Below are 23,031 nucleotides of genomic sequence, written 5' to 3' on the forward strand. Positions count from 1 at the left end.
TTCGGCAGCACTCCAGACATGCTGAATCAGAAATTCTGGGGATGAGATCCAGTAATCTGTGTTTCAATAAGCCCTCCCAGTTATGTGATGTATGCTAATACTGGAAAATCACCTTCACACAAATGGTAGCTACCAGGCTTATTGATCAGCTGGATTTTTGATTTTTACAAATTAGGCTCATATGAGTTCAATCAGCATAAACCAATACCAGTGCATTCCTAGGGTTAATTATGTTAGTATGAGACTACAGGACTGAAACATCATATCTTGCATCTCATCACATCCAGCGTGAAATAGCTATATTTCTCTTGTATATAGTGGGTTTCAATGCTAGCTAGTCTGCATACACGCACCCACACACTCATTGCTGTATGCCTAGTGCCCTATGCAGGGCAGAACAAAGTAAGCACTCAAGAAATGCTTGAGAAAAAGACAAATATTATATGATACCACTTATATGTGGAATCTAAAAAATAGTACAAATGAACTTATTTACAAAACAGAAACAGACTCACAGACATAGAAAACAAACTTATGGTCACCAAAGGGGAAGGAGAGGAGGGATAAATTGGGAATATGGGATTAACAGATACACACTACCATATGTAAAATAAACAACAAGGATTTACTGTATGGCACACGGAACTATATTCAATATCTTGTAATAAACTATAATGGAAAAGAACCAAAAAAAGAATATAGGTTCATATATGTATATATATATATATATATATATATATATATATATATACACACACATACACATACACACACTTCGCTGTACACCTGAAACTAACACAATATTGTAAATCAATTATAGTGCAATTATTTTTTAAAAAATGAAATGCTTGCGAAGAGAAGGCATTCTGAATATATATGTGAGTATGAATAGGACGCCTCTTAATTCATTCACTTAAGACTTCTGAAATATCATACTGAAAGTAAAGATGAAATCTAATAGTCGGAGGAATATTGCCAGTGTCTCTAGCTAATAACTGGAAGAGTTTAAGTACTCACTAAAAGCAACAGAAGGTATTCCAGTTCACCACACCACATTCATGGGATAGGCCATGTATGCAACTGATCAGAAACATGCTAGAGCCACACGCACACATACCACACTTTTGTTGCACAGGCACACATGTATGTACGCACGATCCCCAAACACACGCAGTGTAGTCAGCACACACACACAGTTGACACTGAGAGCTAGATCCCAGCCCACCCTAACTTATTCTTGAGCCCCATGCCTAAGGCAAAGGACGGTGATTGGTAGGGTGTACGCCAGAAGGAGCCATTACCATCGTTCTCCAGAGACCCGGGTGCACCGTTGTTAAAGATTTGATCCACATGATTCAGTATGAATTCAATCACCACCTGCTGGACCCGGACTGCAAGGAAGGCTGCATCTCCATTGCAACCAGTGGCTTCAATTTCTTTGGACCTGAACCGTGGAAGAAACACATTCAGTGAATGAGCCTGCCCTACCACTACATTCAGTGAATGAGCCTGCCCTAAGCATAAGGGGGGGCCAGTGGGCCTTTTGTACAAGCCCCCAGTTCCTAAATGTATAGTTTGTTAATTTGTATTACTTTAACTATTTAAGATCAATTAAAGGGACTCTCCAAACAAACTGAACAAATTCGAAACAGTTACCAGGTATTATACATTGCAAAACTGTAAACACTATATTAGTGAATATATAGGAATTGATTTTTTTCTTCATAGGATCTTCTTCCACCTCCACACAATTGTTCTAAGGGCAGGTCATCATTTATGAAGTCATATGAAGCAGCTGATTCAGGTTATAGCCAGCTAGGACCCCATCAAAACCAACAAAAGCAAAGGAAGCCCCAAAGACTCAGAAAGCCCTTTTCAGGAAATTATAACATACAGACCCATAACATTGGCCACATCCTGGTAATAGCCAGAAGATACCTCTGGGTTCCAGAGTTTCCATGGTTAGCAGGCAAAGGCTATTAAAAATCACATTTGGGCTTCCCTGGTGGCACAGTGGTTAAGAATCCTCCTGCCAACGCAGGGGACACAGGTTCGAGCCCTGGTCCGGGAAGATCCCACATGCCGCGGAGCAACTAAGCCCATGCGCCACAACTACTGAGCCCGCGTGCCACAACTACTGAAATCCGTGCAGCTAGGGCCCGTGCTCCGCAACAAAAGAAAACACCGCAACGAGAAGCCCGCGCACTGCAACGAAGAGTAGCACCCACTCGCTGCGACTAGAGAAAGCCCGCGCGCAGCAACGAAGACCCAGTGTGGCCAAAAATAAAATAAATTGAAAATTTAAAAAAAAATCACCTTTAATTCCCATGTGTGACAACCACTTAGCCAAAGGTTTGTCTACAAGGGGCTTCGGTTTTGAAGAGTCCAGTCTTCGTTTGGATGGGGGGCTGCTTTGAGCTCACTGAGGTAGTGAGGTGAGGGGTGGTGGTTACCTGAGGAGGTTTGGTGCCCACACCAGGGCCAGGTTCCTGGCATGCATGTTTGTCTTGCTGCTGAAGGAGGCGATGTGGGCCAGGTGTCGAATCAGGTATTCCAAGGTCCTGTAACGGTTCATTTTTTAAAAAGCAAAGTAAGAAACTTCGGAGCCTGTGTGAAGCCTGAATCTGGAGATAATTTCTAAAGTTTGAGTTTAAGAGACTCTAAAGTATTTCTATCTCATGAATTTTGGAGGACTATCAGGAAGATATCAAGATAGATGGAAGCAATTTTCTTAGCCTCAGGAATACTGGCTGTGGGTGGGGAAGAGGTGGGTTTGACAGAAGTCAGCTGAGGCCCTTGGCGCACCAGCCAGAGACAGAATAGGGGACTCACATCCCTTGGAGCCTGTGCCTCCTTTCACCCGGGGCAGCACTGCCTCATACTGTCTTGAAATCGGGCCTCATCTCAGCTTTTATTGTAATTCTCGCACCTACGGGTACCCTGGCACTTGTTAGGGAGCTCATTTGATGGATGAATAACATCTGTTACTGCTACGAAGCCCTTATACCACATCAAAACCTGCCCCCCCTGGTAAAAGCTGGGCAGGCTTAGGGAGCAATGGGAAAGGTGGTAGGATTAGGGGCTACATTGTGAGAATGAAACGAAAGGATGAAATGATGGAAGGGATGGTACTGATGAGCAGACAGAGAGATCAGTCAGCCAAACGCTTAAGAGCAACAGTCAAACCCTGTTTAAAAACCATCTTGGTTTCCATAGATTTGGTTATGCTATGAACCTCGGCGAGAACCTAGACTATCTCTGTGAGGCTGGCTTGTGTGATCAGAATGATTCTTGCGGGACTCTGAGGGGTGCTCTGCAAGTAACTTAGACGTGGGCTGTCCCTTCCCGCCAATGTCTCTGGTCAGGCACCAACTCACTCTGATAAAAGTGACCTGTTCTCTCCCCTCAACTTGCCCCGGGAAAGCCACTGTCCACCGAATTTGTTCCCTTTTATGATGCTAGCCCGCATCTATGGTATTACATCACATTGAGAGGCTGTGAATTTCTTTTACCAAGGATTCTTACCTGTAATGGGATGGGGGGAGCTCCTGGATAACATTCTGGATTCGGGCCAGTTGGCCTTCTTCCGGGCAATGGGACACCGCCTCCTGCAGAGAGGAAATGAAGCAGTCCAGTGAGTGCTCGAGAAGGGGGATGCCCACCTGCGTCTGCGGGTTTTATTTAGGCTTCTGGTACTCCAGCCTCCCAACCATGCCTAGAGATTGTCCTTCCAGGAGGCATGCTTTTCTAGAAAAAACAAACCACCTAAAATCTCTGAGGGTTCATGATGGGAGGTGTCTAACAATGTGGGCACATGGGGTCTCTGTGCCTCCTCAGATGTTTGGTAGGTATCTGGTAAAAAAGGTGTGGAATCTTGGGTGTGTCCCGTGTGGCAGAGAGAGTCACGGGGACTCACCCTGGGAGAGAGAAACAGAGACAGGGAGACAGAGTGAGATGGAGATGAGAGGTTGGCTCCCTGTTTACTCAGCCAGCTATCTTCTGGGGTGCAAAGAGCCACTCCCCACCTAGCCTGAGACTATCCCTTGACCCGGCTGCCTGTCGTTGATGCTGGGAAGCAGGAACGACGTGAAGCCGTGCCTTCTCAGCAGGATAAGAGCTTTGCCCCTGAGACCTGGTGGCCTTGTCCGGACTTGCTCTCTGGTTGTTTCCTGTGTGGGTATTTGGTTCCCCCCTCAGCCCAGGCCCTCAAGGAGAGGCTGGGGCTTCAGTAAAGGCAGTGTGGTCACAGTCCTGCCCGGGGCTCCTGCACAACACAGGTGTCCCTGGGCAGATTCCCCTGTGTCCCGTCCTGAGACTCTGTCCCGCCTGTGCTCAGGCTCAAGGGCCCCTCCCAGTGCAGTGGCCGAGTGCTCAAGACTGCCAGCATGGGAGCCATACCTAAGTTCAAGGTCAATGGTAATTACATCGTTTTTTTTTTTTTTTTTACTGAGGTATAGTTTACATATATTAAAAATGTACAAATCTTCTGCTACAGCTCCCTGAGTCCTTTCATATGCATAATAACTATGTAATCCCACTCAGGTCAAGAGATACTTGAAAAGGGGCTCCTAAGCGCTCTTCAGACCTTGTGATCCTGAATTCATAGGCATATGTGACTTACACAGTTTTGTATTTCCTCACAGTGCTGGAAACTTGCTTTGCATTTATATATAATGAAAAGTATAATCAGAAAATATATTCTCTAATTTGAAGATCCTAACCGTGGTGTGGTTTTCTTATGTTGTTCAGTCATTACTGTCATTTCTTGCTTGAATGCAAAGGCTGAAGTTCAAACCCTCAGTAATGAGAATTTTGAGGCACAGAAAAGTGGAAGGAAATGAACTTTTTGGCGCACCTTCTGTTTGCTGGACCCTATCCTAGGCCACACTTGCTGTGTCTGTTCTGGTCTCACCTGGAGGAGAACTCCAACACGCTCCCCCAACCCAGACCTTCCAACTCCCCTCGCTTGTCTCCATTTTTTCCCACAGCACTTGCCATCATTACTTATACATGTAATGTACTCATTTATTAGGCTTATTGCTTGTTGTCTGTCTCCCTTGCTAGATGTAAGGTCTGTAAGCGCAGGGATGTGATGAGTCTCAGTGCCTAGAACGTGCCTGCCACACAGTAGGAGCTCCTTGTCGATCTGTTGGACTACCCGTGCTCCATTTCCCTAAGTGGGACATCATGCCAGAGCTTTGACCACCAAGTTGTTTTTGTTTGACTTTTCTACTTAATTGAAGTAAAGCATTCACAGAAGCTAACAATTTTCAAAGGCAATCAAAAATTTCTATGTGGGAAAACTAGATTTCATTTCCTAATCAGAAGTGGGGAGAAATTCGGGGCTGGGAGGGTCACAGTCACAGGTGTCTCAATCTTCTGGTGGGTTTGCAAGCCTGTGAACAGAGCCGGCATAAGCATGATCTCTGTGGCAATCCTTGCTTTTTGAGACGTGCAGGATGTAGAGGGTGAGGACAAGCATGGGGCCTGGAGTAAGCACCTGATACCTCTGCCCTCTTCCTGCGAGCTGTCATTTAGAAAACAGATTTGTGGAGAAGACCCTGACTCCCAAGACAGGGAGAACCTCATAAAGCAAGTGAAGGGAGAGCTCAGGGGAAGGAGGGGCGGAGGAATGCGGGCGTGGATCCTCCCACATTCTATCCTGAGAACGGGGAGGAGAGGGAGGCCTCTCTTCCTCTCTCGGCAAAGCTGGGATGAGCTTTGCAAAGCTTTGCACACACCCTCTTCCCAAGCCTCCCCCTCTTCCCCCCACTTTCTAAAAATGTGTCTGGGGAAAAAAAGGTGTAGGTCAGTTCAACAGCCCTCATGGAAAGTTCCTTTAATATTTTAGGAAGATGTTATTCTAGTCACCTTTGTTCTGAGAGGCTGGGCGGGCTCACCCCTGATGCCTGCAGGTCCCATTAGGGACTGGTGTTCATTTCACTATTTACAGCCTCTCCCCATCGCACCCCAAACCTATTTGGAAGGTCTCTAGATCTTTGTTTTTCTCCCAGAGGGTCTGCTCACTGCAAAGCTATTTTTTGATCTCTTTGTGTTCCCCCATTAGGAGAGCAGAATCCATCAGTGGGGAATTGAGGGAAGGGAGTTGAAATTTTGCCCATCCCAATTTTTTGCCTGAAAGAGAATTTCACTCAACATTAGCCAAGCCAATCTTGCTAATAGCTAAACCTTAAAAGATCTAGGTTGACTCTGTGACTATTTGTTCTCTTCCAATCAGTATCCCTAAGACCAGCTTCCTGCCCTTTGAGGACTCTTGCGTAGGCCGGACTCCAGTCCCCTCTGGCGGGGCCCAGGCTCTACTTTCCTCTGCTTACCTGAATACCACCTCTACCCCTGCCGCCCGGGCAGGCCCATCACCGGGGGGACAAACAACCCGTGGCTGTCCCTTCCAACTGCGCCCAGCCGCAACTCAGTTTTTACCCTTTATTTTGTATTAATTATTTAAAAATTATTATAAAGCCACCTGTATTATTTTTAATTATTTTAAGCTGTTAGGTTAAAAAGTAATTCATGCACATGATTTTAAAAATGCAAAGCATTCAAAGGAGTACACAGAAGAAAGTTAGTCTGCCTTCCAACTGCAGACCCTGAGTCTCCAGAGACAACCACTGTTCTCTTCCAGACAGTCATTATACCTACCTGTCTTTGTCACACCCATGGCAGCAAGCACAACTACGTGACCTGGCCCATCTGCAAATTCCCTGTCTCCCGTCATTTCCTCCTTGCCTGCTCCCTATGGGCCACGCTGGCCTCCATATATTCCCTCAAGCAAGCTCGGCATGTCCTCGACTAGGGCCTTTGCACCTGCGGTTTCTTCTCGGCACCCTCTTCCACCAGATATTTACACAATTTGTTCCCTCACTTCATCCTTGTCTCTGTTTAAATATCACCTCATAGAGAGACCTTTGATTATCCTACAAAATAGCAGTCCCCATCATTCTCTGCCCTGTACCCTGCATTAACTGGCTTCGTAGTGCTTATCAACAGTTCAGATTATAGAGCTTTGCTTTAAATTCGTTTATCATCTATCTCCTTCATTAAAATGTAAGTTTCATGAGAGCAAGGATTTTATCTGTCTTGCTTACCATTAAACCCCCAGCACCTGGAACTGTGCCTGCTTGGTATACATACCAGGTGTTCAACAGACATTTGTTACATGAAATGAGTCCGTATTTTGCTTTGTATTTGAAAATGCCAGAAAGCCCCATTTTGGCCACACTTCCAGGACACTACCATCGAGAACCAAACCTCCTGAGTGAGGAGCACCAGCTTTGCCAAGACAATTCCCCTCAACTTTTGGCTCCTGGCAGGGTGACCAATCAGCACAGTTTGCCTGAGATTGAGGAGTTTCCTGGGACACAGGACTTTTCAGAGTTAAAAGTAGGGCAGTCCCTGGCAAACCAGGACAGTTGGCTGCTGCCCCATTGGCAGACATCTTGAGCTCACAGCCAGTCAGCCTCTGTCTGATGCCACACACCAGTGGTCCACCCCCGGTGACACTTCAGATGACATGTGTGGGTCAACCAACCTGCCAGCAAATGTTTACTAGGTAATTGTCACAACATTCTCCAGTAGCTGGAGAGCAGGGAAAGGAAGCACAATAATGAATAGAATAAATACCGTTTCTGTCCTCAGGAAGCTTATAGTTTAATGAAGGAGACTGATACACAAAGACATAATTTCAATATAAAATTTAATACCTCTCTAAACTGCCTTCTCTAAAAATCCTAAATCAGCAACTTTTCTCTATCATGGGTGTAATAATTTTAGCTGAATCAATCTGACCCAAATTGAATTTTTCCTAAAATGAACTTTTCTTCTGATAAAAATAAAATGCAGGGTAGTAGGTTGAATAGTTGCTTCCAGAGATATCAGATCCTAATCTCTAGAACCTGAAAATGTTACCTTATTTGGAAAAAGAGTCTTTGCAGGTGTGATTAAGTTAAGGCTTTCGAGATCAGGAGAGTCTCGTGGATTATCCAGGTGGACCCTAAATCCAATCACAGGTATCCTTAAAAGAGGGAAGCAGAAGGAGATTTGACACAGACAGGAGAAGGCAGTGTGACCATGGAGACGAAGATGGGAGTGATGCAGCCGCAAGCCCAGGCATGCCAGCAGCCAGCAGAAGCTGGAGGAGGCAAGGAACAGGTTTCCCCCTCGAGTCTCTGCAAGGACCATGGCCCCGCTGACACCTTGATTTCAGCCCAGTGAAACTGATTTCAGACTTCTGGACTCTGGAGCTGTGAGAGAATAACTTTCTGTTGTTTAAGCCACCAAGTCTGTGGTAATTTGTTACAGCAGCCTCATGAAACTAATACACGTACTCGAAGGAAATAAAAAGCACCCGCTATCTCACCACCCAGACATAACTACTATTAACCTCCTCACATGTGAAGCATTAAAAGAAGCAATCTGTCCGGGTTCCCCAGCACCAGATGTGAACACTGGCATCATTTCCTATTTAGTTCCTACACTGCTTCTTTCCATTTAACTTTACATCGTGGACAGCAAATAGTCTTCAGAAATATGACTTTTCACAGCTACACAGGATTGAAAACAAGAGATTTATTATCATTTATTTAACCCATCCCTTAGTGTTAGACGTGTAAATACTCCCCAGTTTTGTTATTGTAATATGGCAGTGAAATATTTGTAAATCAATTATTTGTGTGTGCATCTGATTATTATCTTAGAATGGAGTCCTAGAATAGAGTTACTGTCTTAAAAAATATGAGCATTTTAGGACTCTTGATAGTAATTTCAAATGACTTTCTGCAATGTCCAGCCAATTTACGCTTACTTGCAATAGAAAACTATGAAACAGCCAGTGTCACCACAGGCTAGGCAGCATGAAATACTAACATTTAAAAAATGTTTCTGGGCTTCCCTGGTGGCACAGTGGTTGAGGGTCTGCCTGCCGATGCAGGGGACACGGGTTCAAGCCCTGGTCTGGGAAGATCCCACATGCCGCGGAGCAACTAGGTCCGTGAGCCACAACTACTGAGCCTGCGCGTCTGGAGCCTGTGCTCCGCAACAAGAGAGGCCGCGACAGTGAGAGGCCTGCGCACAGCGATGAAGAGTGGCCCCTGCTTGCCACAACTAGAGAAAGCCCTTGCACAGAAACGAAGACCCAACACAGCCAAAAATAAATAAATAAATAACTTAATTAAAAAAAAAGTCACTCCATTAAAAAAAATGTTTCTTTAATATGCAAATAAATTTTTCTAATACATTTATATTTTTTAAGTTGGTTTTTATTCATTTTTTTAAGTTAATTAATTAATTAATTTACTGGCTGTGAGGCTTGTGGAATCTTAGTTCCCCGACCAGGGATTGAATCTGGGGCCTCGGCACTGAGAGAGCGGAGTCCTAACCATTGGACTGCCAGGGAATTCCCCATTTATACTTTTTAAATAATTTTATTTCTTCTATGAATTGTCTGTCGAGGTTCTTTGCTCATTTGTTTTGCAGGGTGTTATATGCTTTTTATTTTTTATTGATAGGAGTTTTATATAATTAAAAATATTAATCTCCTGTCATCTTTATTGTAAATGTTTTCCATAGTCATTTGCCTTTTAATTTTGTTAATGTATTTTTAAATAGAGAAAACAATATTTAGTTTGTTAAATTTGTCTTTGGTGATTTTTCTTTCCTTTGCTTTTATTCTTAGAAAGCCCTTCTCCACCCTGAAATTTGCTAAATGGTAAGAATGTAACTTGACTTCTCCCCTTTCCCAACACTTAGCCAATTTTCCTAACATTGTTTATAGAATTGTTCCTTCACCAGTTTGGGATGTTTTCCTTATTTCATATTAAATTATTTAATACCTGAGCTTATTTAAGAGCTGTTACATCTATTTTGAAAATAGTGTGGTAGTTCTGAGACAGAATGTTAAATCTTCACTTCCACTTACTAGCTGTACAAACCCAGGCAAAAGTCACTCGGAGCCTCAATTTACTCATCTGTAAAAGAGGCAATAAAACCTACTTCACAGAGTTATTTGAGGATTGAATGAAATAATATTTGTAATAAGCTTATCATATAGTAAGCACTCAATAAGTGGCAGATATCATAATTATTATTATTCTATTAATATTTTTCTAATTCTGTTATATTCCATTGAAATGTTATTCTACTTCAACTGTGCAAGTGAGTTTAAATAAATCATTGTAAGAATGCGTGACAATGTAATAGAGCTGTTCCCATGTCCCTGGAGAAGGTTTGCTTATATTTTCATAATTCGTCACTGTGATCAAAGCAATCTACTCAATGATAAATTTTTCTACATAGTTAACATCACTAGGTCCTACGTATGTAGAGCTCAGTTGTCACAACAGAACATTTTTGTTTTATTTCTTAGTGTCACTAAACTATGTTTAAATAAAATGTTAAGTTTTCTTGAGACTTGACGACCAGCGGACAATAACATTGCTTTGGTATTTTTTGTCGCTGTGGGAGATAGAATGATTAGCAATGTCAGGGAACACAAGTGGGGAGAGATCAGCATGGGTTTTCTTCTGAGCCGCTAAACAAGATCTAAGAAGAAACTTGTATTTCTCAACTTTCTAGACAAGAATTCCTATCTACCCCCATCTATCATAAAATGAAATTTAGTTAAATTAGACTCATTCAGTTAGTTAACGTGATGATATTGTAGTCTTATTCAAGGATGAAACTGTATACTGATAAGAAGACTAAAACTATGCAGAAAACAAACACAAAAGTCTCACGCACAAATTAAAAGAACAGTAAGATATATTTTTGGTTGACGGAGATTGTCAAACAGTTTAACAAATTGAAAATACCCAGTGTTGGCAAGGCTGCAGGAAAAAGAACATTCTTGTCTCTCTACAGAACCATTTGGCAACATGTGACAAAATTTTAAATAAGCACTTTTTACTCAGTAAATCTTCTGTGATTTTTTTCATAAGGATATAAATAGACAAAAGTATAAAGATATATGTACAAAAATGTTCACTATAACGTTGTTTATAAAAAGCAAAGTGTTAAGAAACAAAAAGTCCTGGGACTTCCCTTGCGGTCCAGTGGTTAAGACTTCCACTGCATGGGGCATGGGTTTGATCCCTGGTTGGGGAACTAAAATCCCGCATGCTGCATGGTGCGGCCCAAAAAAAAAAAAGAAGAAAGAAAGAAACAAAAAGTCTAAATGTCCATCAGTAGGAAACTGGTTTAAGAAATCATTGTGTATATGAGAGAATACTCTGTAAAAATACTGCCTCTCTGTATTTGTTACCATGGAAAGATGGTCACATTGTTGAATTAGCACCATTCCAAAACAGCAATATGTAGTATTGAGGAACAAAAGTTGGGAGAGAGAACGGGAGAGACAGAGAGAGAGAGAAAGACAGACAGAGAGATCTGTAAGGATGTCTCCTGAAATGTTAATAGAAAATATGCCTAGGACGTGAGATTTCAGGTGATTTATACTTTCTCCTTTATATTCTTCTGGATTGCTTTAATTTTTACAATAAAAATTTAGTTTGGTTCAGAAAAACAGAACACAACAAAAACATTATGCAAAGAGTAAAAGAATGAAGGAAATAACCCTGTGTTAATCGTAGTTGTCTTTGGTCTTTAAGAAGAGAGACCAAGGGTTCCTTTCTACTTTCCCCCATTTTCCAAATTGTCTTTTATTGAGGATGATTATTTTTATTGAGTATTGTATATCATGATGATGATGATAATCTGACAGACACACGAGACCCACAACCTTTCCTCCTGGTTCCCGGGAAAGACTCCTCTGTGGTTGGAGGGTCAAAGGCTGCCGTTATTAATGACTTAGCCATGCAGAGTGGAGGCTCATTTGCCTTCTGCCTTAGATCTCAAGGTCCTCTTAGGTCTTTAAGAGTCCCCTCAGCTGGTTTACGCTGGCTTTTCAAGTGATCAACATTTATGCCCACTTTTGTTTGTTTGTATGTTTTGACCTAATTTTTTTTATTAAAAAATTAATGGGGGGCTTCCCTGGTGGCGCAGTGGTTAAGAATCTGCCTGCCAACGCAGGGCACACGGGTTCGAGCCCTGGTCCGGGAAGATCCCACATGCTGCGGAGCAACTAAGCCCGTGCACCTCAACTATTGAGCCTGCACTCTAGAGCCCACGAGCCACAACTACTGAAGCCCGCATGCCTAGAGCCCATGCTCCGCAACAAGAGAAGCCACCGCAATGAGAAGCCCGCGCACCGCAACGAAGAGTAGCCCCTGCTCACCACAACTAAGGAAAGCCCGTGTGCAGCAACAAAGACCCAATGCAGCAATAAATAAATAAATAAATAAATTTATTTATTTATTTATTTATTTTTAAAAAATTAATGTATGTTTAGTGGATAAGATTTTGAAAGTTGGGCTTCCCTGGTGGCGCAGCGGTTGAGAGTCTGCCTGCCAATGCAGGGGACACGGGTTCGAGCCCTGGTCTGGGAAGATCCCACATGCCGCGGAGCAACTAGGCCCGTGAGCCACAACTACTGAGCCTGCGCGTCTGGAGCCTGTGCTCCGCAACAAGAGAGGCCGCGACAGTGAGAGGCCCGCGCACCGCGATGAAGAGTGGCCCCCACTTGCCACAACTAGAGAAAGCCCTCGCACAGAAACGAAGACCCAACACAGCCAAAAAATAAATATAAATAATAAAAAATTAAAAAAAAAGATTTTGAAAGTTAAAGTATAAAGAAGCAGGGAAAACTATCTATAATCCCGTCATTGAAATAAATAGCTATTAATCTTGTGAACATCTTTCTTTTTTTTTTTTTTTTTTATGGATTGCTTTTTTTTGTTTGTTTATTTATTTTTGGCTGTGCTGGGTCTTCGGTTCGTGCGAGGGCTTTCTCTAGTTGCGGCAAGTGGGGGCCACTCTTCATCGCGGTGCGGGGACCGCTCTTCATCGCGGTGCGCGGGCCTTTCACCATCGCGGCCCCTCCCGTTGCGGGGCACAGGCTCCAGACGCGCAGGCTCAGTAGTTGTGGCTCACGGGCCCAGCTGCTCCGTGGCATGTGGGATCTTCTCAGACCAGGGCTCAAACCCGTGTCCCCTGCATTAGCAGGCAGATTCTCAACCACTGCGCCACCAGGGAAGCCCAACATCTTTCTTTTTAATCATGTCTTAATATACAACTGTGTACCTGCTTTTTCCAGTTATCATAGTGAGTGTTTCCCGGTCTCACTGAAAACTCCTAAATCTATTTTAATGGTCCACACCCAATTTTTAAAAAGCATTCATTTATCCCTATATAATTTCAAATTGAAGTACAGTTATATGCTCAAAATAAGTTCATTACAAGAGCCATAAGAAAGATTCCTTCCCATGGTTAGAGGCTAGATCTGGTCCTTACCAATAATTGCAACTCCTTCCTAACCTTAATTTCAAACATCCCCTCTGACCACCCTACTCCAACAGTCTGCTGACCTCACTGGGATGAATGACCCATTGATCTACTTTTTCACTGTTACTCACCTGCCTTAGGCCTTCATTTCCCTTCTTATCTAGACAAAATTCTATGGTCAATTATTTCAATCACTCCCTTGCACACACTCTCATATCCCTCCTCCTCTTTTTCTAGCTGAGCCTCAACCTTGGTTAAACCCAACTCTTCACCTACTGTGCACCTCCCCACCTGCAGCCAAATGTCCAAGCCCTATTTTTAATGCTGTCTTTAAAGACATGCTCTAAGGGTGGGAGGGAGGGAGACGCAAGAGGGAAGAGACATGGGGACATATGTATATGTATAACTGATTCATTTTGTTATAAAGCAGAAACTAACACACCATTGTATAGCAATTATACTCCAATAAAGATGTTTAAAAAAAAAAAAAAAAGACATGCTCTAAGCATTTATTCTCCTTTCTCATTTTCCTTTGGGGACCCTATTTGGTGACCATACAGCTGCTATATAGGTGTTCTGCTCTTGCCCATCCATCCTCCACCAATCCAACTCACTGGCCTAACCTTCACCCTCTCGGCTGCTTTTCCCAGAATCTTTTCTCTTCCCAGCTTTCTGACCTCTCTGTTGACTTCTGTTTGTTCTCTCTCCCTTCTCTACCCACCTACCTCTTTGTGCAACCCCCCAAAGAAACACAGAAGGACTAGCCTGAAATGAATTAGCCATGGGGGTAGCATCTGGAGCCTCAGGTTCCTGTCCTGCTAGGGGGCAGAGTGACCTTGGGACAGTCACTTCATTCTCTGGTTCTTAGCTTCCTCCCTATATAATGACATGCATTTGGTTACATAAATGTGGAGATGATTTAACCCAGTTCTTACACACAAACAAACATGATTCTGAAAATTTAAGAAAGGAAAAATTTAGCAAACAGTCCCACTACCCTACTTTCCTCACTATACCATCCTACTTCCATCACCAAGATAATGGCAACCATCTGGTGAGTATTATTACTGTAATTTTAGTGCTGAAACTTTCCTTGGCCCATCCATGCATCCCACCCAGTAACCATAACGGAAATCCAAACACTCACCGTGAATTTCTCATAGAGCTCATAAGTCAGGAGGGGGTTGGGCAGCTCCCTAAAGTAGAGCTTGCAGAGGGAGCCCACACAGTGGATGTCCTGGAGGTACACTTCCCTTGTCAGATCTGGACATTGATCTGAGCCAAACTCTTGCCTGAAACAACACAGACAGAGACATAACAATCCCAGGAACATGTGTTCCATGTCAGCAGCTACTTGGCTGCTTAGGGGGGTAAAAAGACCCTAAACTGCTGATTTGACCATATTTTTGACCTTGATTCAAAAAGACCTTCTATTTCAGGCACAAGGAAGCTACAGGAAAGATTTCCACTTCAGGTCTGGATCTTCCCTGCAGAAGCTGCTGTAATTAGAAAGACATAATCCCATTCACAAATGGATTTCCCATGGCATTCTGTCTGTAGTCTCAATTATGGACAGTGGGGAAATATGAAAACAATTTTCCAAAAACCCTGTTGAGAGTTCAGTTTTTCCAAAATATTGTTTTAAATGAACTTCTCTTTCTTGGAGGAGAGACCAAAACCAGGGTGAGTCAGATTGTTATCGTTCACGTCCACATATTCATGTCAGCAAACTTGTTTTATCTGGAGACTCAAACTCAAGGTTTGAGAACTTCAATCAACTCCTCTCTCTTTGATGCTGAATGGAAACTTCTAGGCTGCTTGATAGTGACTCCCACAGGACAAATGAGCTCATAAATATCTTCTTAAACCATCTATGGTGGGGTGTTTGGGAGCATCATCAGATTCCAGGCCTCATTTCTAATTAAAAAAACATTTACTAACAAGGTTACATGAATATACTGCCTCAAATAGTATATATACTTACAAGTTAAAAACCTATTTAAAAGATGATAAATCTGAGCTTTAATGCAGAAGAGAAGTTAGCTTTCTTGAGAGTATTCATTTGGTCAAACATGTAGTGGTGACAAAGTCAACCGGACTCTCAGAACCAGCATCTTGAAACAGCTTGCTGCCCATTCTCCTGTAGTCGGGTTCTGCCCCTTTAATAAAGGGAAGGGAAATCCCTGATGCTGTCAGAACCTGACAGGAACTGAGTGAGGCCTTGAAAAGAGAACCATGCAATGGCCTCAAATTCATAGGCATGTGTTTTTCTTACGAGGGCAGAACACAAACAATCTAGAGCTTATTCATTTAGTTAGCCAGAAATTTCCCTTGTCAAGGCTAAGGTCAGTCCTTAAGTGAAAAAGAATTGGCCATTGTCCAAATGTCCTTCCACGATACCAGCTACTGTGTAGTATGTTTCAGAGCTAAGAGTAAACCGTTAAAAATACTTGCTGTTGAAACTCCGAAAAATGTCACATGAGTAAATTAGTGAAATGATGTAGCACATAGATTTAAAAAAAATTTTGTTTTTACAAAATTTTTTTTTTAACAAAAAACCTTTGGCTGCAATAAACCAGTTATTTTTTTTTAGCAGCTATCACTTCTCTGGGAGTAAAAAGAATGTTTTATTCCTTTGGTATAGTTTCATGACAATTGAGATTTGAGGAGGAGGGGCAGAAAACTAAATAGGAAGAAGGTAAAAAAATGAATTACCTGCACAATGTAAATTTTACATATTAATCTTGTAACAAGAATGTTTTACTTGAAAAGTCTACATTTGTAACTAAAGAATATATAATAAATATATTAAAGTATGTTCTTTTTGTATAAAGAACAATATTCAAAATACATAAACCTATTCTTTTAGTCATAGAACAGTACATATGTTATATATAATGTATATACTCTATATATACACACTATATACACTCCCTTTATTTTACAGATATAATACATATAAAGAAGATTAGTGTCCTCTTAATTCAGTGTGATAGAAATTTCTTCCAAAAAATTCTAGGATGCATTTTAGAATTGTTTAGGATAAATCCATAGAATTGGAAATAGTTCCTCTATCAATAATTTTAAAAGTACAGGCATCAATTAGAGAAATGCACAATCATGCAGACTTCTGATTTCTCGACCAGATGAAATATCAAATGTTGAGTGTGTGCCAACAGAAAAACTCAGGATGATCTGCAAGTTCTGAATACCATGTAATGGGGATCTGAGCTGTGGGTAGGCAAGTGAGTAATAATAAATCATTTTTTCCAACTTGCAGTTTAAATCATTTGAGTTCAATTGAATCCACCTAAGAGGAATAAATCTGTTGCAAGACATAGGAACAGATGAAAAGCCCTCAGGAGTTTTTGTTGGAAAGAATTACATCAGACTGGAGAGCTTCCTGATTAGATTAAGAAGAGTTAGGCATCTGAAAACATCAGCACTTGATCTTCTGCCCTGCCATCCTTCCCTCAATCCCTTCAGTTTTTAATACCCCCAACACCTGCAGATAGAGGTATGAACAGAGGAAGGATCAAGGAAGAATCCTTTGGGGGGCTGTTCTTTGGCTTACCTTAGCCGTTGTATGTTTGAGGTGACTCCTGAAAGCCGATAAATTCCATCCACAATGCCATGAGTCTCTATAAATTCTGCACAGCTCTTCAATACATATGGAACTATGCAAAGGAAAAGAAAAAATAAAGTATTAGGGATAAGTCTGACTGTCTTTTAAAGATAGCCTTTTAAAAATCCAGGTAACTTCAAAGAGAAGTAAGTATGGAATGCATATGAGCTACAAGTGGAAACAATTACTTGTAAATGGTAGATGATGTTCTTTGATATTTAAAAAAAATCATAGGGTTTTGTTAAAGTTTGGAAAACCCATGTGTTTTAAGAGTTAAGACTTTTTCTTTTTTTAAGAATTTGTAAAATATGCTAACACTTAGATTCTTGAAACCATCAGTGACCTTGGAAATCCCACAACACAATCTCCTCATGTCACTGGTTCTCCCAGTGTGGTCCCTTGACCAGTAGCACCAGCATCTCCTGGGAACCTGTTGGGAATGCAAATTCTCAGGCCCCACTCACACCCACTGAATCAGAAATTCTGGAGGTGGCGCCCAGCAATCTGTGTCTTAAAAAGCCTTCTAGGTGACTGTTATGTGATAAAATTAGACAACTCTTGCCTAGTCTACACATGAAGAAACCAAGGGGCAGGTAAATTTATTTACCTCACTCAAGAGTACTTGTTGCTTATGAAAAGTAATTAACACCTGGAAAAATGCTTATGATGTAGGTAGGTAAAAGAAGAACAAGGCACAAAATCAAATATACCCTGTGAATTCAGCTATGTTTAAAAAACTGCAAAGGGAAGAAAGATTGGAAGAATATCTGCCAAAATATTAAAGGTGATTTAAAGGTGTAAGTGTTTTTTTTTAAAGGTGAGAACCTCCCCCCCCCCCCACCCGGCACCACCACCACATGGGTCAAACCAGTCATTGATAGAATGGACCTCATATAAGGGACCAACATGGCCTCTCAAATTCCTGCCACTCCGGAAGTCCAGTGCCTGGGTAGAAGGGTCTGGCTATGCTGTTCTCTCCTCAGGGCTGAACCTGATCAGCCCAGCCAGCTCAGTGACCCAGAATGGCAGCCACAGGCCTTCTGGATGGCATGGAGAGAGTGGCAAGTCACTTGTCACTTTGGTCTTTGGACAGATCCACCGGAGGTCCCTCTGTGAGAGTGTTGTAGATGGTCTGGAACTACCAAAGCCTTGGGTGCTGAAGTCCTCAGGCACAGAGGTGGTATGGGAACTCCATGAACCAGGGCTTGGGCTGGCACTGTGCTCACTCCCCCAAAACATACTCAGTCCATTAATGCCTTGGATGAGACTAAAGCCAATCCATTAATGCTTAATGCACATGATCATACCCACACACAATACTAAGCTGGACTGGACCTTTACATGGGTCGATACTAGATGTTCAGGCTCAACATTCTTCCTGGATTCTCTATTACCATACTTTCTAAACAACTCCCCCATCATTTCCTTCAACCACTAACTATCATTTTAGGTGCTGAGTAAAATTCATCATATTTAAAGTATTCCACCCACCTCTCACAGGCTGTGCATCCCCAGAGCCTTTCTTCTCCAGGACACATCCATGTTTTGCCCCTGTCATTCATGACCAACTAGTGGGAAGCTTCTTAGTTACCCAAGGTGGAAAGAGGGCAGGAAGTGAACTTGGGATTGGAAATATTGAGGCCAGAGACCACAGAGGTGGAACTATTCCCTGTGAGTGAATACGGGGTAGGAGTGGGTGTGATGGAGGAGGGGCTGTGAGTGTGGGCAGGGGTCCAGAGCCCCTTCCTGGCTTCATTTAGAAAAGCTATACTTTGATCTATTTTATGAAATAGGGTTCTTGGTGAGAACCCTATTTATGCCTCATGCCTCTAAATAAATTTTATAAATAAATAAATAAGCAAACAGACTTCCCATGCTTAAAAAGGCTGTATTGTTTTAAAAAAAAAAATCCCTATTGTGCACAGTAGGTCGACTCTTTCCCAACCCCAACAAGATGTTGTTCTGTAACCTGCCACGCAAGGTCATGGTCAAGAGCACAGGTTTGAATGCCAAACTGCCTTTGTAACCTTGGGCAAAATATGCAATAATTCCATTTCTTAGTTTCTACATCTGTAAAATGAGGATAACAGTGATATTAACCTCATAGCTAGGATTGAAGTAATACTTGTAAATACTTAGCACAGCCCCTGGCATATAAGCAGCATTCTACAGTGACAGTTATTTCTATTTGAAGCTTCTATATGATGTAAATTTACCATTTGTGAGATTCAGTCTTGGTGAAAACAGTTTGCTGCCTCCCATCTGACAGGCAGTTGGGGTAGAGCTGACCAACCTCTTACAAGTCAACACTCACCTCCCTATTCAGAATGGCTTTTGTGTCCCTCTCTGGTTGAGGTCACTTTTCTATGCACTGAGGTGTACCTTCATAATACAAAGGCAGCAGTCCTGACCCAACAGTGTACAGATTTCGTTAGCAGTCTTGGAACTGTGCTTGACCTTGATGCGTTTCACAGTGTGAGTCTGTACCAAGGTATATGGCTGTTGCACGGCACAGGTGGCCTTGAGAGCTCGGAGCATTCCCGAAGAGGACTCAGAGACAAAAGCCTCAGCCTCAAAGGGCTTCTATAAGGAACACTCCACAGACGGGCAGTGCAGGGTCACAATCTGTCCTATCCCATCCTCAAAGACCCACCTCCCAGTACCATGGCTCTCAGTTGTATAAACTCAGGCTCCGTTTGTTTTAAAGGTGAGGAAAACACATTCCCGGATGGAGCCTCTGCCATAAATTTGGTACAGAGGCCCCAGAACCTCTAGTCCACAGCTCTGTTTAAACAGGAGGCAATATTAAAACAACCCAAGGGAAAAGGCCATGGTCCTGGTCCCTGAGGCGTGTTAGCTTTCTTGGATTCTTGTCTTGGGCTGAGTTGGAAGACGTAGGAATTCTCCATCGTACTCAGTAAATGAGAAAGGATCCACTTGATCTCTGTAATCATCCAGCTCTAGAGCCAGAGCAGTGGTTCTCAGACTGTGGTCCCTAGATGAGGTCCAGCAGCTGCTTCCCAGGTGATTCTGATGCATGCTGAAGTTGAAGAACGACAGTCTAGACCAGAGCTTCTCATATTTTAATGTGGATACAAACCCCCGGGATCTTGTTAACATGCACATTCCAATGGGAGGGTGGAGGGGGGGAGTCAAGAATTTGCATTTCTAGCAAATTACCAGGTAATTCAGATACAGCCAATCTGCAGCCCATACTTCGGGGAGCAAGGCTCTAAAGGTAATACTGGCTGGTGGTGTTGCAGGGGCTGCCAAGAGTATCGTCTCAAAGTCTCAGAATTCTTTAGACTGTTGTTCCTGGGGCCCAACCAAATTGGGGACACCCTAGGATTCTGGACAGGATAGAAGCTTGATACAAAATGGCTGAGTAGGTATAGATGGAAAGAAAGCCTCCATTGCCTGTTTAGGTTGCTATAGAAGGTTTGAGCCATAGAACTAGTTCTGTGGGATTTATCATGGACCCAAAGAACATTAAGTCTCCTCCTACAGAGGTACACACAGTTGCTGATTATGATATAACATTATGACTTCTTTGAATTTTCGCACTGATGGTTCTCTAAGTCCCTTTTTTGTTTGGTTTGGTTTGGTTTTTCCTGGAGCAGCGATCTTTAACTTTAACTTTTAATCGGAGCACAAGATAAATCCTGAGGTGGTTTCTGACAGAAAAGAAGGCTTTGCCTTTGATTTATGCTTTACAATTTACAAAACGTTTTAAAGTCCTTTGTTTCATTTGGTTCAACTTGGTACAACTAAAAGTCATTTTATACCATAAATAACGTGGTGGTACTTCTTTCCTCAATTCCAAACTTTTTCAAGGGTTTAGGGCAGAAAAGGCCAGCAATCAAATCATTTCTCTGAATCCCCCCAGAGGCAATGCCTGCTAAGCTGCCCCACTTCCCTGTATGGCTGGAATCTGATCAGATCTGGAGATGGAGATTGGAACAAACACAGTTTTATTTGATCAGTTATGTGATCATGGCAGCCTCATTTTTTCACAGTGCAAATTGCATTTGTGTTTTAGGGAAATATGGCACTCCTCCCACCCCATTCTGGATTTTTGTTAAGGTCCTGTACTGGTCATATTTCATTCCCTCTCTGGGTCCTGCATCCCTAACCATCAGGGTAAAGTCTAGTGGTACATATATACAATGGACTACTACTCAGCAATAACAAGGGATGATATAGCATATGGGCGATAGAAGCCATTCTATAGAAGAGTACATGCTATATGATTCCATCCACATAGAACTCAAGAAAATGCAAACTAATTTATAGTGGGAGAAAGCAGGGAAGAGGCAGGAGGCAGGAGCTGCGGAGGGGCCGAGGAAACTTTTGGGCATGATGGATATATTCATCACCTTGACTGAGGTGATAGAAAGGACCAAGGATCACTGGTGGATGAAGAACTGATACTTGCAGGGGGAGAGTCAGAGAGAGACAAGCCGCTGAACAGGGAAGAAATCTTTTGAGAATCTCCTGCTGTGCACAGGGGAGAGAGTGAGGGCTTCAGGCAGCTCTGCTGTGCTGTGAATAAGCCTGCTCTACTACAGCATTTTTTAAGAGATGAAGTAAAGATTTCAATCACTTTTCTATTATTTCTGGTTGTCAGCAGAGAACTTCCCAGCTTTCCATTCCTCAGGAATCTGTCATCACAGTGGCTCCTGTACTTTCTCTCTCTGCCAGCTCCTGCTCTGTATTTCTGTCCCCTCCTTCCTCGATCCTGCAACTCCATCTCTCCCGCGCCTCCATCTCTCCCGAGCCTCCATGTCTCCCGAGCCTCCATGTCTCCTGCGCCTCCATGTCTCCTGTGGCACGCTCCTCCCAGCCTCTGTGGGCCTTGGCTTGCCTGAGGGGTCGCTGTCCTCCTGCAACTCTCCCTCTTTGATTCTTCTTTCTCCTCCCTGTTTTAACCTCTTCTGTCTTCCTCCTGGCCTAACGTAGAATTATAGAAAAGTCTGAAAATTCGTGGTGTTTATTTTTTAAAGTATAATGTTCTCTGTTCTTTACCAAAAGCAAATTAACTGCTTTCCAATTTTCCAAGGAAAATTGTTTTTTAAATATGTCAGGATTTAGCCTGTCCTCCTTGGAGTAAAGTTTCTTTTTCTGTTTCTCTAAACTTTAAAAAAAATTGAGATATAAATCAAATGTCATAAAATTCACCCTTTTAAAGCACATAATTAAGTGGTTTACACTATATTGAGAGTTAAGCAACAATCACGTTTCAGAACATTTTCATTATTCCAATTCTAGAACATTTCTATATCTACAAAGTTATTCATTGCAGCAATTTTTGTAATAGCATGAGATCGTTCATCAATAGGAAGCTATTTATATAAATAATGGAATATCCATATAATGGAATACTATATAGTCATCAAAAAGAATGAGGAAACTTTCATGTACTGATATACAGCAGTCTCCAAGATATATTGTTAAGCAGAAAGAATGAGGCACAGACCAGTGTAATGGTATACGAGCATTTGTTTTTTTTAAAAAGAGAGAATAACAGAACAGCTATACAATTCCTTTGTATATGCATTAAATATCTATGGAAGAATGCACAATAAAGTGATAACTTTAGTTGCCTATGGGAAAAGAAACTGGGAAGCTGAGGCCAGGGCTATGAGTAAGAGGGAGACTTCTCATTGTATACTCTTCTATACTTTTGAGTTTTGAACTATAAGAATATATTACATTTCCCCAAAACTTTTCATTAAAAAATCCAATTCAGCAAATACTTATTGCAAACCTGCTCTTATCCAGCACTAAGTGCTAGGTGTTGCCTGAACCTACGTCATCTCCATCACTAAGTTGTGAGCTCTTTAGGGACAATGAGGATAGTTCTGTCTCATTCATCTAGAATAGCCTTGAAAACACAAGCACTTGAAATGTTTTGCTAAACAAGGGATTGGTCATTACTCTCCAGATGGGTTTTCAGTCCTCCATTGATATCTGGGTCCTTCAAAGAAGACAACACTTTTTATGTGCCAGGCACTACATGAGGTGCTTTTTTTTCTCTCTCTCTCTCTCTCTCT

General features: G+C 42.3%; 1 protein-coding gene across 1 annotated transcript in view; it reads right to left on the reverse strand.

Annotated features, from left to right (window-relative positions):
* ARHGAP31 (Rho GTPase activating protein 31) overlaps positions 1 to 23,031 on the reverse strand; it is a 114,769-nt gene that overhangs the window by 35,530 nt on the left and 56,208 nt on the right. The window contains exons 2-6 of the mRNA XM_059921063.1: positions 16,928 to 17,030; positions 14,501 to 14,645; positions 3,526 to 3,608; positions 2,454 to 2,561; positions 1,302 to 1,444 (exon numbers count right to left, since the gene is read on the reverse strand). Coding sequence (XP_059777046.1) covers positions 1,302 to 1,444; positions 2,454 to 2,561; positions 3,526 to 3,608; positions 14,501 to 14,645; positions 16,928 to 17,030 — 582 coding nt within the window. The remainder of the gene's footprint in view (positions 1 to 1,301; positions 1,445 to 2,453; positions 2,562 to 3,525; positions 3,609 to 14,500; positions 14,646 to 16,927; positions 17,031 to 23,031) is intronic.

The sequence above is a fragment of the Balaenoptera ricei genome, chromosome 4 (assembly GCF_028023285.1).
Source record: "Balaenoptera ricei isolate mBalRic1 chromosome 4, mBalRic1.hap2, whole genome shotgun sequence".
Taxonomy (NCBI): Eukaryota; Metazoa; Chordata; class Mammalia; order Artiodactyla; family Balaenopteridae; genus Balaenoptera; species Balaenoptera ricei.